General features: G+C 39.8%; 2 protein-coding genes across 2 annotated transcripts; one reads left to right on the top strand and one right to left on the bottom strand.

Moving 5' to 3' along the window:
- Positions 1–2054: 2054 nt before the first annotated feature.
- dnajc12 (DnaJ (Hsp40) homolog, subfamily C, member 12) lies at positions 2055–6658 on the bottom strand. Its single transcript, XM_047602160.1, has 5 exons — positions 5506–6658; positions 4802–4880; positions 4399–4538; positions 4181–4325; positions 2055–3175 (listed from the first exon to the last, which is right to left on the bottom strand). Exons 1-5 carry the CDS (start codon positions 5581–5583, stop codon positions 3093–3095), a joined length of 525 nt encoding a protein of 174 aa, XP_047458116.1. The 5' UTR covers positions 5584–6658; the 3' UTR covers positions 2055–3092.
- A 122-nt stretch (positions 6659–6780) lies between these two features.
- sirt1 (sirtuin 1) lies at positions 6781–12381 on the top strand. Its single transcript, XM_047602158.1, has 9 exons — positions 6781–7165; positions 7520–7642; positions 7766–8001; positions 8111–8263; positions 9032–9179; positions 9269–9348; positions 10113–10296; positions 10405–10962; positions 11981–12381. Exons 1-9 carry the CDS (start codon positions 6817–6819, stop codon positions 12271–12273), a joined length of 2124 nt encoding a protein of 707 aa, XP_047458114.1. The 5' UTR covers positions 6781–6816; the 3' UTR covers positions 12274–12381.
- The last annotated feature ends 1410 nt before the right edge of the window (positions 12382–13791 follow it).

Genomic DNA, 13791 nt, shown 5'->3' with positions numbered 1-13791 from the left:
CGTGATGTGTTATCAAAACCGCACACACACGACCCCCACCACTGCTACAAAAAGGCATACAGATACGATGAGATAAGATTTTATCTAAAAACAACCTCCATTGAACCAAAGTGCTGTACAAGCAGGACAATATAAATAAATCAACAATATCCTTCATAAAACCAATGTATGAGCTATAATAGGCAATAAAATAAATAAAACAAAGTGAATTTTTTTTTTAAAAAGCTGTATGACACATACCCAATACAATAGTAAATATGTCAATACACTGTAATTCTGTGTGTGACTGTAAGTTGTTGTAACGCATATTATCAAATCTGTGGTGTCATTCAAGCCTTATAATATTCAAATGTTATTTTGCATACAATAGTAATATCAGACGTTAAATCCATTAAAATTGTGGTAATCTTATACAATGATGTGTCTACTAGAATAATCTGGAAGTGAACTGCTGAACTTACTTGACCTTTGTTCAGGCTGCATTACTCAACCTGAAGAATTGCCAGCTACGTTCATGTGGTTGTTGAAGCATTTTACTCCCTCTGGTGGAAGTTATGCTGTCAATATATTTATTATTGGAAATCATAAAGTCATATTATTGAAAATAATAAAGTTATGCTGTCAAATATTTCCTCCTTGGCTTTATAACTTCCATATTGTCTTTATCATTGGAAACAATAGAGCCAAGGTGGAAGTTATGCTTGATTTCTAAAATTTAGCATAAACTAATATTATCGCTGCTGTGATGTGAGATTTCTTGTGTTCATATCCAAGAAATAGGTTTCTGGTGCTCCAATGTAGTATGTGTTTCAGCTCACCTGGTTTCTTACAATATGAATTAAATCATTTGCAACTTCTTTGCACAAATGAATTTTCTTCGTCTTCTTTTTAAGTGTATTCTCTATGCTTCGTCTTTCTTTTCCAATTTTCCACATTTGGCCTGAATGTTGACCAGTGTTCATTCCTCCTCTCCTCCAGGTGGAGACAGTGTTGAAACAGTGGTGGTTTTTAAAATGTAGAAGAGAAGATGTACGAGTGAAGCTGTTGTAATAATGTAAAAGCTGTTGTTTGATGGTGTGTGTGTTAAATAAGAACTAGAAATGTTATTTATGAATCTTTTAGTCGCCTTTTCACATAAACAATAACTTAAAAATCACTTTAAACCTGTAGTTATATCTAAACTGACTGTATCTGGCACTCAATTTGTAATAATGTGAAAAGTAAAACTGGATTCCGTTTGATTATGTCAGTATCTGAAATAATCAGCAGTCAGAATAATTTCTCATGATGTATAATTTCTCATGAAAGCTATTTGCTTTCATTCTGTGCTCTACGTTTGTTTATTACTTTTCACTTTCTGTGTTGAATGCTGATTTTCAGAGGGTTGGTCATTCCTCCTCTTCTCCAGGTGGAGGCGGTGTTGCAATTCGTTGTTTTAAATGGAGACGCGAAGATGTAGAGCGAGTGTTGAAGGTGTTATAAGACGTAAAAACAGATGTTTAATGGCGTGTGTTGCGAGAGTAGTTCGCGTATAAGCGTATAAGCACATGTGTGGTGTTGAAAATGATAAAAAGACTGTGTCCCGCTATATTACTCAGGCTGCACTACAGCGTCTATTCACAGGCGCGATCCCACTACTGAGCGGCACGGGGGCTTTGACCTGCTCCGTTTCCGACCTGGGCCGGTGCACCCCTCCTTAGACGACCTGGTGGTCCCGGGCTCCCCCAGGAGCACCATATCGATACCGAACTTAGTGCGGACACCCGATCGACATAGTCCGCTGCAGCTCAGAGCTCCTGAGCTCAAACGATCCGCCAGCCTCAGCCTCCCGGTAGCTTGGATTACAGGCGCGCGCCACCGCACCCGGCGAGAAACACAAGAGCTCATCGGGCTTTTAACGTGTACAAATGTGACGTCATCACGCACCACAGCGACGCTCCGTGGTGAAGAAAGAGAAACGTCCTAATTCACTGAGAGGCTGCACAACTCCTCAGTTTATTTGGATGTGATTATTTTTTGTGTCGGCTTGAAACAAACATGGACATAAACCTACATTTGTTTTTGTTAATATTTATTCTGTATTTTGTGAACTTACTCACGTTTTTTCTATCTAATTTCTTCATGTGCACGTCCTTGCGTACAACTTATGTGATTTATTAGCACTTTTAAAGCAACATTACAAAAACATTACAAAGACTGCAATTAAAATAAAAACAGGCACATAAGATACAGTCAATAAAAACAATAAAACACTCAGTGATACAATTGAAATATTAATTGAAATCTCAATCAGCATTTAATTAAAGCTGGAAAACGCTCTCTGATAAAAGTATGTTTTAAATAAAAAGAGATCACACCCAGTTGACCTGATTCCTTTGGGGCGGTCATTCCACATCACAAGGCCCTAACTTATCTTATGTTATCTTATTTGATTTGATGTCAAAGACAATAGTTAAAATTCCAGTAGTTTTGTAGCTTTGAAAAGCTGCCAATGAAATTGATTTGAAGGTGCATAAGTCTGTTTTCAGTAACATTTTACATGATTTGTTCTTGTGTTGACTAAAACGTACCATTATAAATATGTAAATATTGTGCACTTTGTTGCGAGTTGCATTCAAAGTATGATAGTGTGTAATTTCTATAAAATAAAATGCATTATCTGTGTATTACTTATCAGCCCCATCTCAACAATGCAACAAAGGGTCAGCGGCACAACAGTAAAAGCAAAAAGCACTTACAGATGTAATGAAGAAATTAGTTTGTTGAAATTGTTAAAAACAATAACAAATAATTCACATAATGTAAATGATGACGATGAAATATTTCAGTTTTATGTTCCTGACATTAGCAACACGAAAATACAGGACAGCATTAAACATATCAATATCAGGTGTTAGTGAACATAATGACAACGGCATAACGACAGTAAAGACATAATATTCTAACATGAATTGGTCTCATATTTCTTACAGGCTTCACTCTTGCAAAAGACACATTTTACAACATGTCACAATTTCTACTTCGGCAAGACGGGAAAAAAATATGCTACACTTAACAGAGTCAAACGTACATCCAGTTAACACATAATGTACTTATATTTCATAATTTCTGAACTTCTGCAGCAGACTAGACGGAGAGTCAGCAGCCCAGCGGAAACGTCGATGGCAATATTCACCTAAGCAGTGATAATAAAACAGTTAATCCTGAAAGATTTCATGCTGCAAGAAAAACAGATACTGCATACTGTAAAAGAGAACTACAAGTACAAACAATAACAAATCTGATTTAAATGATGATGCAATGAAGATACACTAAATGTTCTACAAAATCAACAATGTAATAGAAAACATTAAATGTAAATTTCATTAAGTCATAATAACAAGATCACATATAACCATTCAAAATGAGATTTTATTCAACAAGTACACAGCAGAGAGTTTTACTGCAGTACTGTGAAAACTCTTTGTCACTGAGGTTATGACTCCCTTCTAACTTTGGACATTTGTTAATGCAACCTCATCCTTTTCAGTGCTTTTTGGGTGAATTTATCACAAGTATTTAATGAGAAGTTGGCAAAGGAAAAGGCAGGGACAGTGAATTAGTGAACAGTGAATCAGTTAACCCCTGTAGCCCTGTGGTCTGATGCTAAAAACCTGAAGAAAATCAGTAGATCAGATACTTTTTTAGATACTTGGACTTGAAGCTGAAAATTATCTTTTGAAACAATAAACCTCACAAATGAAATTCATCCGCACCTGCGAAAAAAACAACACAAAAAAACAAAACAGAAATGCTGTCTGGCTTTTCTGGACGTCTTCCCAAGTTATCATTAGATTTAAAGTGGTAGCTTTGAAGTGCAAAATCTAACACTTCATTAAAACTAGTGTGGGCGTGCAGCTTGTCTTTAATATTCAATATTTCAATATTCTATGATGTTAATGTCACACACGAGTGGCTCTTGTGCTGCCTGAGTTTTCCTGTAGCTACCTGGAGGGCTCCTGTTGATTATTAATTGCCTGTTATAGAGGTGAAACTCAAATTTCAGATTTTAAAAATGTTATAAAAACAGGGGTCATGATCCAGTGGAAAACCAGTATTTTTGTGCCTGTTGTTTTTTCAGTTATGTTTTGTTACATGTTGCAAATGAGAAGAAGAAAAAAAAAGATTACAGTTCACTTACTTGCGGGTGGCACAGCTTCATATGAAGGGACGTCTGGTGCTTCCTGCTCACAGTGAAGGTCTCCTGCTTGTGAGGTGACTTGTCCCTCTGGTTTGCCGGCCTCCAGCATCGGTTCCTTCTTATTTCTCACGGCCCAGTGCATCGACTGCAGACGGATCATTTTATGTTTCAGAGATTGCACAGTATTGTGACTATGTCAAAGCAAAGACATCACTCACAGTTTTTACTGAGTCATTCATGGCTTGCCAGTCATGAAAGGGAATAGTGACGCCACTTCGTTTCCAGTGGTCGTAGTTTTTCCTTTTGGTTTCATTGCATAGAACTTCTTTAGCTTCCTGCAGCTTTTGGAAATCTGCCACTGTTACAGAGAGAGAAAATGCAAACATGGCACATTGTGCGTACAGAATAAGGACAAGTAAACAATGTTTTCTTTGTATGCAATGATAAGCAGCTCCCAATTTCCATAATTTGCTTTGAAGTCAATCAGAAAGAGACATTAAGTGTTTGTGGACTACGTAAGCAGAGTGTGACCAAAAAGCCAATAAAAACAGACACATGATTTAACTTGTACTTCACATCACACAAAGACAAAAAAAACTTGTCGAAAGGATTCTCACTCACCAGCTCTTGGGTTGTCTAGATGTTTGTCTGGGTGACACGCCAAAGCTCGGATCTTGTATTCATTGAGAATCTGTTCGGTCTGTAAGAATTATGAATTCTCGTAATTTATTGTACGTTTGAAATATCTGAAATTCAAGGTTTTTGTGACTACGAACGGAACAATCAAATTTAATTCTTACATTCTTAATTCTTTAATTCTTACACAACTCTGCCTTGTGAACAATAGCTTTAAGTGTATTTGAGGCGTCCAGCTGCATTTGTTCAAGTGTAGCTGGTGTTATTTTTAGCCCGAAGGGTAATTATCATGAAACAGACATGAACTGTTGACGTACAGATGATGCACAGTCTCTCCAGACTTGACAGAATCAGGCGACTGACTATTTTTTTAATTTACTAGTTATAACCAATATGAATTAATAATTGAGTAAAATACTGTTGCACCACCTGCACTCACGTTGGATGACACGACTAGTTTGGAGATGCATCAACAGGTCTCTGTTCGTTCAGACTCCTCTGAAGAAGACACAGTTTGTGCATATCTGAATGCCTGTAAATCTCTCAGACGTTTTCTCTCTTTCTCTCTCTCTCTTGGTTATTTTCCACTTTTCAACTGTATTTCTAGACTATTTTGTCTTATGGACATAGACAGACGTTGTGTCGCGCAGCAAATAGTCTGAGCCAAAAGCCCAGAGGTCAGAACTTACCGATGACAATTCATCACACCCTAATAACCCGTAGTAGTCCTCCAAGTCCTCTGGTTTGCAGCTTAAAACAGCCTCCATGAGAATCCGTAGCAGAAATGCGTGTGTTTTTAGCGGAGCAACGTGAACGCCGCTACCTCAGATCACAGCTGCTCAGTTCAAGGGTCGCTGGTGGTGGGCTTCCTCTCACTAGCTGACTGGATCCCCTCAAGTTATCGTTCACGTCTTTTGTCCAGGCGCAGACAGGTAAAATTAGTTGAAGGAATATCTCTCATGAGTTGTTGGGAAAATTCAGCCGTCGCTTCTCATCAAATGACGTGGGCTGCATTCACATGTTTCGGTAAATGCCGCACTCGGCACAAAACCCGCCCATTCTTGGTGTCATTTAACAAACCAGATTTATGAAATGAAACCCGGAGACATTTACAGCTCGGAGATGGAAAAAAGGGAAAGAAATAAAGAAAGAAACAATAATTTAATGTCATTAAGATGGAATGAAGATATATAATATATATATGTTCATATTTAAACATATTTAAACTACTATGTCTGTAAAGTCAATAGCAGCGCCAGCGACAACCGTAATAGTTGAAGTCTGCGCGCAACATTTTTTTTCTCATTCATAAAACGCTATAGTCATAGTATAGGGACATTTTCGGGGATAGCTTAGCCGGGGACAGGTCATCCGCAGAAATCTGGGATGTCTAGTCGTATTATCACAAGCTAGGATTTCAGATCATTTAGTTATATTTTTAAAGTGCAGTAATTACATTTCAACGTTTACGATTAATTCAGACCTTATAAAATATTGTATTGGCACTATAATATCTACGTTGACGTTTTCCTTTGATATATGCTTATTGTTTACCTACCTAATGTATATTGTATATGATGTTGAGTCGTTGCACTACTCATCGCCAGGTGTGTTTTTTCATTTATTTCATGTATATATTCATTCAAATTAGTTTACTCTATGTTATTTAATTTCTTAACTGAGCTTTTCCACTCATCCACTCACACTTTTCGTTGTTGCCTGCTCTGTGTGCCCGCAATTGACACCTGGATACAAATAAAGTTTTCTGAATCTGAACATAACTTTGTGTGCACATTTCAAAGCGCTCACCTGAGCTCCGAATTTATCCGACCGCGTTTGAACGCAGCAAAATTTTGTTATGGTTTTATGACGCTGACGTAAAACGGGGAGGGACGCCCCGGCGTCGCTATTGGTGCAGGGCGAATCACGTGATCTATGCTAATGAGCCAGCTGTCCAGGGGGAGGGGCAGCTGCTCACTCAGCGGCTCTGCGGGCTGAAGATGGCGGACGGAGAGAACAGTCTCGGAACGGCCTTTTCGGGAGCCTCCGATATGGACGAACCGGCCGCGAAAAGGTCGAAAATCAGTCCGGCGAACGACTACGGATTCAGGGTCGCCGAAGCGGGCCCGTTTTCGTGCGTCTCCGCGGTTACGGAGAGCCGGGAGGCGGCGGTGAATTGTGCGCAGCCATCGGAGAAGGAAGCGAAGCCGGTGATGGCGGTAGAAGAGGCCCCAGCGGCGCTAGGCGGAGACAACAATGGACTGAGACTGTTGGTCTCCGAGCCCCACAGACCAGTAGGGAAGCTAGCGGACAGCTCTGTCTTTGGTGCGACCGAGGAGGAGAGTGCAGGTATGAAAAGAGACGGAGGTTTAACTTTTTAGCGTGAAAGTATTTGCAGGAGTTAAAGTGGCTTCTGTTTTGTTTTACCAACTTAACCGGCGAGCTAGCTTTCACAGCGTTAAACAAGTTAATATGCGAGCTAATATTAATAACTCCTGCAACAATGTGTGCGTGTTTGCCGATATGCACTTCTCAAGTCTGCAACTTTTTCTTTATTTAAAGCTAAAAAAGAAAGAGAAGACTGATTTGTCTAATTAACGTGAACGCCACTAAACTTTGGATAGCAGCGTAGCATTTATTAGCTTGTGTCTCTTTCCACACTGAGTTTGAGCTCCGATCTTCTTTCTTATACCTGCTGCACAGATTTTCTTGGCCACGATGATCTTCCCTCCAATGGCCTGGCTGTCACACCGGACCACATCAACGAGGACGATGACAGATCCTCACATGCAAGCTCCAGCGACTGGACCCCCCAGCCGCAAATAGGTGAGAATTTGAGCAGCCTCAAAACCCTGCAGCCAGTGCTAACCACATTTAGACACTAGGCAGAGGCACAGCATGCTCATTTTGGCAAAACAAGTCACGTCGAGTTGTTGTGTTGTTGCCCAGGTTCCTACAGTTTCATCCAGCAGCATATCAGAGAGACCGACCCCAGGGCCATCCTGAGGGACTTGCTGCCCGAGACTGTGCTCCCGCCAGATTTAGACGACATGACATTGTGGCAGATCATCATCAACATCTCTGAACCTCCAAAGAGGAAGAAGCGGAAAGACATAAACACCTTAGAAGACGTGGTCAGGCTACTCCATGAAAGCAAAAGGATCCTCGTGTTGACTGGTGCTGGGGTACGACTTCACAACTTTAATGGTTTTTATCCAAAATGCAGTAGCAACTTTCTTCCTGGTAAACCAGAAAGCTTATGCGTATTTTTGTCTTTTTTTTGTTTTTTCGTAGGTTTCGGTTTCGTGTGGAATACCAGACTTTCGGTCCAGGGATGGAATTTATGCACGGCTCGCTGTAGATTTTCCAGATCTTCCAGATCCTCAAGCTATGTTTGACATCGAGTACTTCAGACGGGACCCCAGACCCTTTTTCAAATTTGCCAAGGTTTGTTTGTCGCGTCCGTTGTGCGTTTTTTAAACACTTGACAATAAGCAAAAACTGAGATGATTACCCGTTTTGACCTTTATTTTCTACTACAAGGTAGCATGCACTTGATTTGATGATCTGCACATTCATTTATTAGTTTACAGTGAGTGTTAAGCCACCTTTTTTTTTAAGAGTGCTCACAATTTCTCAAAAGATGTCTCTGCAAAGGCTTCAACAAATTGACTTGCAGTCAGTGTACGACAGGAAGCAGGTTGTGACTATTGGGCTGTATTAGTGTAAGTTTTGCATTAAAATGTCACACCTGTGTTTGTGTATTCAGAAAGATATTTTTTTTAAATAAAGATGTTCCTTATTTAGGCAGTATAATAGGAAATGTGTTAAAAGAAAACAGATATTTACTGAAAATCTTGAAAGCAGCCTGTAAGAAACCAATCCAGAGGATGTGGTAGAAGCGAGGCCCACCAACGCAAAATGACTGGCTAAAAATTGTGACTGAAATACATGTTATGGAGCAACTGACTCGTAAGATAAGGATCCAAAAAGCACAATGTCGAGAAAAATGGGAGAAATAGACTGTTTATACATCAACGACCAGACAGGACTTTCACACTTATTGCAATACAGAACAAACTGTGGAGACACAACAATTCAGCTTTTTATTTTTCTGATGTTAGTATTTTTTTTTTGCTTCCAGAGAACATGTTGAAGAAAGTTTTGAAATGCATGATTGTGACAAAAGCGTTGAATGACTCCTCTTTGTTGCAGGAGATCTACCCCGGTCAGTTCCAACCTTCGCCCTGCCACAGATTTATATCTATGCTGGACAAACAGGAGAAGCTCCTGCGAAATTACACTCAAAACATCGACACGTTAGAACAAGTGGCCGGAGTTCAGCGGATCATCCAGTGTCACGGTGAGCGATGCGGCTAATATATGGCTCTCAGTTACGCAGGACCCGTCCGAGACGTTGGCGATAAGTCATTAATATTCGTTTCATTCCAGGGTCGTTTGCCACCGCGTCCTGTCTCGTCTGTAAACACAAAGTGGATTGTGAGGCTGTGAGGGAAGACATCTTTAACCAGGTATTTATTCATTCCAAACAGAGCCAGGGGAGGACATTTACATGGATATTGCTACATCACACTCACCTGTTTTAATCAGAAAGGCGTCATGTGCCTATTTAATTAGGATGTAAATGATCTGATGCAACAGACTTTCTAGTCCAGTATCGCTAACCTATTTTCAGGTTGTGGCATTTGCATGAAAAATCCATCTTAACAAGTAGCCTCCAGTGAAGAACACTGCTGAGTGCAAAGAGATTCACTGGTGTACATTTTCTGTGTGTAACAAGACAGACCCAATACACAGTTTAACCAAAAATATACACAACTGCTCTCCTGTGTTTTTCCTGCTTTGACAAATCCTTGTTGACTTAGTATTAATCAGTGTTGCCCGAACATATAGGAGTTAATCAGTCAATTTCTGTGATTCTTGGACGGGTCGTCCTCATTAACACACTGCAAATAATGCTCGTAGCGGATTCACTGATCTAAATTAAAAGTCTGTCTACACATATTATATTGGGTTTGCAGCAGTAGTTGAAGTAGATAATTTCCTAATTGAGCTCTAACGAGGGCTTTTCAGCTCCAGTAGAATCTTGGGCAGAAAATAAATATCTTCCCAAAGGTTTTGCATCATCTATCAGTGTATTCAGCAAGGTAATCATTAAAGTAAATCAAAACTGTACAGCTCCCTATAACCCCTGCTGTTTGAAATAAGTGCGCCCTACCATTCCTTAGAGATAATATTTTCCTGTAATGCTAATAAAGTAAATTAAATCCTGCAGGTTGTCCCACATTGTCCACGGTGTCCAGATATTCCCCTGGCAATCATGAAACCTGACATCGTCTTCTTTGGGGAGAACCTTCCAGAAATGTTCCACAGAGCAATGAAGCAGGACAAAGACGAGGTGGACCTCCTCATTGTTATCGGCTCTTCGCTTAAAGTTCGACCAGTTGCCCTCATCCCAAGTACGTGTGTTTCTATCGTCTCTGCATGATGTATCTTTGTGTGTGCATTAAGTCTGGTGATGTTTCAGTTTGTATTTTTTCTTTCCCCCCTCATGCGTCTTCATCCAGACTCCATTCCTCATGAAGTGCCTCAGGTTCTGATCAATAGGGAGCAGCTGCCTCACCTCAACTTCGACGTGGAGCTGCTGGGGGACTGCGACGTCATCGTCAACGAGCTCTGCCATCGACTCGGGGGAGACTTTGAGCAGCTCTGCTACAACACTGTAAGACTCAATGAGATCACAGAGAAACCTCCGCGGTTACCAGAACAGCCACCAAGTGAGGCCTTGCCTGCTTCCAGCGACGCAGCTCAGGAGGAAGAGGAAGAGGAGGAGCAGCAGCAGCAGCAGCAGCAGCAGAAGAGCACGGACTCAGTAAACTTGCCTTCAGAGGAGACGGAAAGTCTGAATGTCACAGAGACTGCTGATAACAATGTTACACCTCAAGAGCCTTGTCCAAACGCTCAGTGTCCAAAGGAGGAGGCGGGCGAATCTCCAGAGTTACCAGCAGAGGACTCGCCAAAAGAGGAGGCAGCCGAACTAAAGAGCCAAACCTCAAATCTTGAATTTCGTAGACGATGCTGGATGAGTCGAATCAACAGAAGTCCAATCAGTAAACGGCTTGAGGGTAAGCTTCAAATAGAGGTTTAGTTTATTCACATCCCCGTTAGCTCTTACCTGAGGCGACAGGTGTTCTTCCTGGGATCCACATAAAATAAAATCACAAGAAAATCATAATCCATACTGACAGTCTTATGTAATATAGTCCTGAAATAACAGTCTATATCACTCTGCATAATATGCACACACAAAAACATTCAGTGACTGTAATTACTCTAATAATGAGAGGTAACCAGAACAGAGCTCCTCATATTATTTTTGAGGTATTTCACATGTGGTAACACATCCACTGACTAAACCTTTACGTTTTTATGCCCTTTTCATGCTGCATCTCATTCAGAGCCCACAGATACACATAAACAGAAACACAACGGCAGTTTCATCAATGAATGCAAGAATTAATTTATTTCAAAAATATATATAAAAACATGTAACCATTTGTACATTTTTTTAATTCCTACCTGTTTTTAACTATTCCTGAGTTTATATGGTCATTTATTCTATATAAACGTCCATATAAATATATAACACATACATTAATATCTATATAAACGTACACTTTTAAATATACCACATACATATATCCATTGAAAAATAATAGATGATTGATTTATTTGTTTATGTTGTGTCATGTGCATTATTGTGCCCAGCTTACAAGACACTATACAATAAACATTTAAATAATTCAAAGATGACAAGAAGAAAAAGAACAAATCTTATTCCTTCATCAACTCAAACAACAACAAAAAAAGTACACAGAATAAACAAAACCACAATAGAATATTGTATACTTATGTGGAATACAGCATTTTCTGTCTTCATGTCCATGATTTTTCAGTATTATTATAAAACATAAATCTAGTCCTTGAAGAACCAACTTAACATATCGTACTCAGACATCCAAAATAAATCGTGATTCTTTCCCTGAACTTTTTCTAAGACTGTTGTCCTCAGTTCGTTGTATAATGGGCAGTGAAACAAAAATAGATGATAGACATGACAGACTCCTCTGTTGTTTTCCGCAGCGGGCCAGTACCTGTTTCAAGCACCAAATCACTATATCTTCCACGGGGCCGAGGTTTATTCTGACTCCGAAGACGAGACGTCGAGCTCCTGCGCGAGTGACAGCGAGGAGTCGGAATGCAGCGGCGAGGGGCCGGAGGAGGACGACAGCGAGCCGGAGGACGCTGGCGAGCCGGCCGCCGACGGAGACACATGCCTCAGAGACACAACGCAACACACTTTAGACAATGAGGCGGCACCAAGCGTGCAGACGGACAAAACTTCTGAAAAGACTCAGAGCACCACACACCTTTAAATGTAAAGTACCCAGCCGACGAAGCACTAATTGTCTTTATATATATATATATATTTGACTCATCATCCTTACTATTATTTTCATAAAGTTGAAATTGCGTGACACCTTTGTGCGAGTATGCAGCAGGTTTATTTTACCCTCCTCGTTTCTCTTTCCGTGCCCAGTTTGGTCACATGCATTGTGTCTGAAACTACATATTGTAAACTATTTACTAAATAGAATGCAGTAGATGTATTTTCTCCTCCTTCTTAAAGACTTCTTCCCATATTTTCATCTCATTTTGCCTACACGTTTTCAGAAATGTAGCTGTTGCTCTCGTCTACCGTGGCGCACCACGAACGCAACACTAGGTTAAGCTTTAATTCTCCAGTCGCAGTCATCACAGAGTAAAGATTTCACACGTTTAACTCGGTCCATAGTGTGACGTCAGCTGTGGTCTAATGATGTGCTTTAGAGTTAATTTGTGTTACCGTTGAGGCAAGTAAATACGAAAGCCTACTGCTCTGATAAATAGGTACTATGAGTTTCAGACACATGGATAAATCTTCACATGGTTTACTTGAACACATTGTTTGACCCGCGATGTAGAAAGTTCAGTTGTGCTCTCTCTCGTAAAAAAAAGGAACAGTACTCTTTAATTTTAGACCAAAGAACGCTTTATCAGCGCGCTCCTTCTTTGTCATAAGCTCTGTATGTTTAACCTGTCATTTAGATCTTGGAAAAAAAAAAAAAAAAAAAAAAAATTGACAAGGTGTTCCTTCTGACATGTGGCAGCTACTTTTTATGGTCAAGTCTCTTATTTTTGTACTCTGATGTGAGACATACTCATCAAAGGGTAGATGATAGTTTATATCTGTACAAAGTTATACTGAGTTGTAATATTAAGCCTTAGGAATATATTCACATTGAAAAATGGCACTTTTTTTCTCCCCCCCCTCCTTATTATAAAACCAGTTTTTGTTGCCCATGTCACCCTTCATAGATGATAAAGGGTTCCGCTGCCTGTAAAGATAAAGTGTTGACATGTAGACGTGTTCGAGCGATTGTGCCAGATACGTGTCTACACCGACGTAATTCACAATGCCATTTACAAGGTGATGTTTTGTTTACGGTTTAAGGAAATGAGAAATTTTTACATTATTATTATTATTATTATTATTATTATTATAGTTGTTATCTCTCCTGGGATTCTCAGTAAAAAAAGAAAAAAGAATGAAAAGCACTGACCATTCAGTTATTTCTGTGCAAACGCATCAATATGTTTTATTGCATGGTGCAGGTGGGACTATAGCGCCACCTGGTGCCTCTGAGCACCGAGTCACACACAGTGAAACATTTCACCATAAAAGCCATTATGAATTTATTTATTTTTTTCTTTACTGTGTATGTTAATTAGTCGTGAAAAGATACACAACGATCAGCCACAAAATTAAAACCACTGACAGGTGAAGTTAATAACGCTGATCATCTTGTGACAATTCAGTGTTCTGCTGGGAAACTTTTAGGTTTTTACACTTC

Source organism: Mugil cephalus, chromosome 13 (assembly GCF_022458985.1).
Source record: "Mugil cephalus isolate CIBA_MC_2020 chromosome 13, CIBA_Mcephalus_1.1, whole genome shotgun sequence".
Classification (NCBI taxonomy): domain Eukaryota; kingdom Metazoa; phylum Chordata; class Actinopteri; order Mugiliformes; family Mugilidae; genus Mugil; species Mugil cephalus.
Note: the sequence above shows the minus strand (reverse complement) of the source record. Positions and strands in the feature narration are given on the sequence as shown.